Source organism: Antrostomus carolinensis, unplaced genomic scaffold (assembly GCF_000700745.2).
Source record: "Antrostomus carolinensis isolate BGI_N321 unplaced genomic scaffold, ASM70074v2 scaffold35181, whole genome shotgun sequence".
In the NCBI taxonomy this organism is placed as follows: Eukaryota; Metazoa; Chordata; class Aves; order Caprimulgiformes; family Caprimulgidae; genus Antrostomus; species Antrostomus carolinensis.
Window position 1 is genome coordinate 854 of NW_010292568.1, and position 2,627 is coordinate 3,480.

Sequence of the window (2,627 nt, forward strand, 5' to 3'; positions counted from 1 at the left end):
ATTCTTTCCTGTCACTTTACTCTCTTGGGGTACAGCAGTGAAAAGTCCTTGTGGGTGTCAGAAATTATGTTTCTTTTATGTTTTTCAAGCCAAATATCTCCTTCAAAATGTCAAGTAAAGCCCTTCATAGACAGTCACGTTCGCTCTGGCTTTTCTCCAATACATCTGTTTTATTTGATTGTAGGTGTTGACAGGCTGGATAAAGATCTAACAATTGGACAGATGCAAGGTAAATATTTAATATTGTTACTTGATCCTTACTGTAATGATCTTTTTGGATGATAGCTTGTTGCTGTGGATAGGCAAACAAGAGATAGCTGGAATGGCCTCTTACCAGGTGCAGTCTATATCGAAACAAATGTGCATTAAAGAATTAATCCATCCCCAAGTGTTCTCTAACAGTCTGTGGTTGTAGAAAAGGTGGAGAAGTTGAGAAGGGAAAGGTTGAATTAGAAGTTCTGAAGGGTTGTTGCCATGGTGTTTGTTCAGTGTTTTCAACTATGGGGCTGCCACACTTCTCTTGGATCAGAATAATTGTCTGTGAGAGTTTCTTTCTAATCTGTTTTTCCCTTTCTAATTACATTCCCCATGTTCCTCGTTAGAACACTTGGGACCATCCAAAACTGTCTGGTCTCTCCATATTTAGAGTCATAGAATCATAGTGGCTGGAAAAGATCTTTAAGATCATCAAGTCCAACCATAAACCTGACACTACCAATTCCACCTCTAACCCATGTCCCTCAGCACCTCGTCTACTCGTCTGTTAAATCCCACCAGGGATGGTGACTCCACCACCTCCCTGGGCAGCCTGTTCCAATGCTTGACCACACTTTGGGTGAAGAAGTTTTTCCTCACATCCAATCTAAACCTCCCCTGGTGCAATTTGAGGCCATTTCCTCTTGTCCTGTCCCTTGGGCCTTGGTTGAACAGACCCACCCCCACCTCTCTCCACCCTCCTCCAAGGGACTTGCACAGAGCCACATGGTCTCCCCTCAGCCTCCTTTTCTCCAGGATCAACAACCCCAGCTCTGGCAGACATTAGACCAAGATTCAGAGATCCTTTTTAAAAGAATTCATAAATTCACAGCACTTTTAAGGACGTAGTATCTGATGTTTACTGTGTATGCAAGAACTGCTTACCTAAACCAGTGGTGTTAGTAATCTAGATCACTTAAAAAGCAGCTCCAGTGATGACTCTTTTGATCCCCAGGCAAGTTTCAGATGCAGGTCCTCCCACAGTGTGGCCATGCAGTCCATGAAGATGCTCCAGACAAGGTGAGCCCCAGGGTGGGGTTGAAGCTAGATAAGTCTTGGTCTTCACAGCTTAAATGTGAAAGGGATCCGTTGCTTGCTGTGAAGCAGAGATTATATTTCAGGGGTGGTTTTTTTGGCACAACATCTTAACTGGTTATTTGCAAGACAGCTTGGATTTAATCACTTTTTTTTTAAGCTGGCTGGAAAGTCTGAGCTAAGATGTTACATGACACAGGGCTTGGCTGGGTTACAGCTTTAACTCTCGAGCTAGTGGTGATACAACTAACTCTTACCATGTGGAGCCTGGATTTATCCTCCCTGCTTTTCCTCATGAAGTTCTTCACTCTCCCATGTATTAAACCGCAGCTTTTGGTGCTGCTCTCTATTTTTCTGAGTTGGGTGGCTCACATTTTCCAAATACTAAACAAATATTACTGAAACAGCTTCCAGACTGACAGAGCAGTGCAGCTTCTGAGTACTGCTGAAGTTAGGGTCCAGATAGAAGCAGGAATGTGGTGCAACCAGCAGAACCTGTGGTTGGAAACACATCTGGTTTTAAAGCTTGTTCTACACTAACCACTGTGAATGTAAAACTCAGCCTTTCTGTGCTTCACTCTACCAATCTGAAATAGGGAATTTTATCTAAACCTACTGAGTTCTTACATTGTTCTTTCTTTTTAATATAGATTCTAAGCAGTATTATTATTGTCAGGTTACTGTCTTGATTTATTCTTTATAGGAATAACTTTCAGACCTTTTTTTTACCTGCTAAACTTAGGCATTGTTTTAAGAATTAATGAAAAAGGTCGTGAAAAAGTTTTGTCAGTTCTTGATTGTGTGGTCAGTGTCAGAGCAAAGGTAGAAGCTTGGAGTTCCTTCTCCAAGAAGCTCTTACTTTTAAAGACTTACAGAGCTCTTACTTTTAAAGGAGCAAAGTTGATTCAGCAAGAGGCTCCTGAGGGAACAAGATGTTGCTGGAAATGCTTCAGGCTTTGAAAACTACTGGATTTCTTCTTATCTTCATATCCTTTTAAATTCTGACTGATTTTTTTTTCCTTCCCCCTTAGGTTGCTGAGGCTGTTGCGACGTTCTTGATCCGTCACAGGTTTACAGAGCCCATCGGTGGATTCCAGTGGTAAGGCTCTGCGGGTGCTAAGAGCTGTGCAGTCCTCAAGCAGAGCTCTTGCTCCTACTCCCTGTGTGTTTGGCTGTCAGGGAGGGAGGCTGGAGTTTTAGCATAATGCTAAAAACCACGTGTAAACCAACAGCTTTGACTCACAGGCAGTGATATATTTGATGTTTATGTGCTCTTTCTAAACTTCTCGTGTATTAATTTCTTGTTAATCACATAATCACAGAATGTCAGGGATTGG

General features: G+C 42.1%; 1 protein-coding gene across 1 annotated transcript in view; it reads left to right on the forward strand.

Annotated features, from left to right (window-relative positions):
• The window catches only part of LOC104531958 (protein phosphatase methylesterase 1), a gene marked incomplete at both ends in the record, with an annotated part of 3,012 nt that extends 623 nt beyond the window's left edge, over window positions 1-2,389 (forward strand). Inside the window, 3 exons of the mRNA XM_010177020.1 lie at window positions 185-229; window positions 1,211-1,275; window positions 2,322-2,389. Of these exons, the coding sequence (XP_010175322.1) occupies window positions 185-229; window positions 1,211-1,275; window positions 2,322-2,389 (178 nt within the window). The remainder of the gene's footprint in view (window positions 1-184; window positions 230-1,210; window positions 1,276-2,321) is intronic.
• Between the last annotated feature and the right edge of the window lie 238 nt (window positions 2,390-2,627).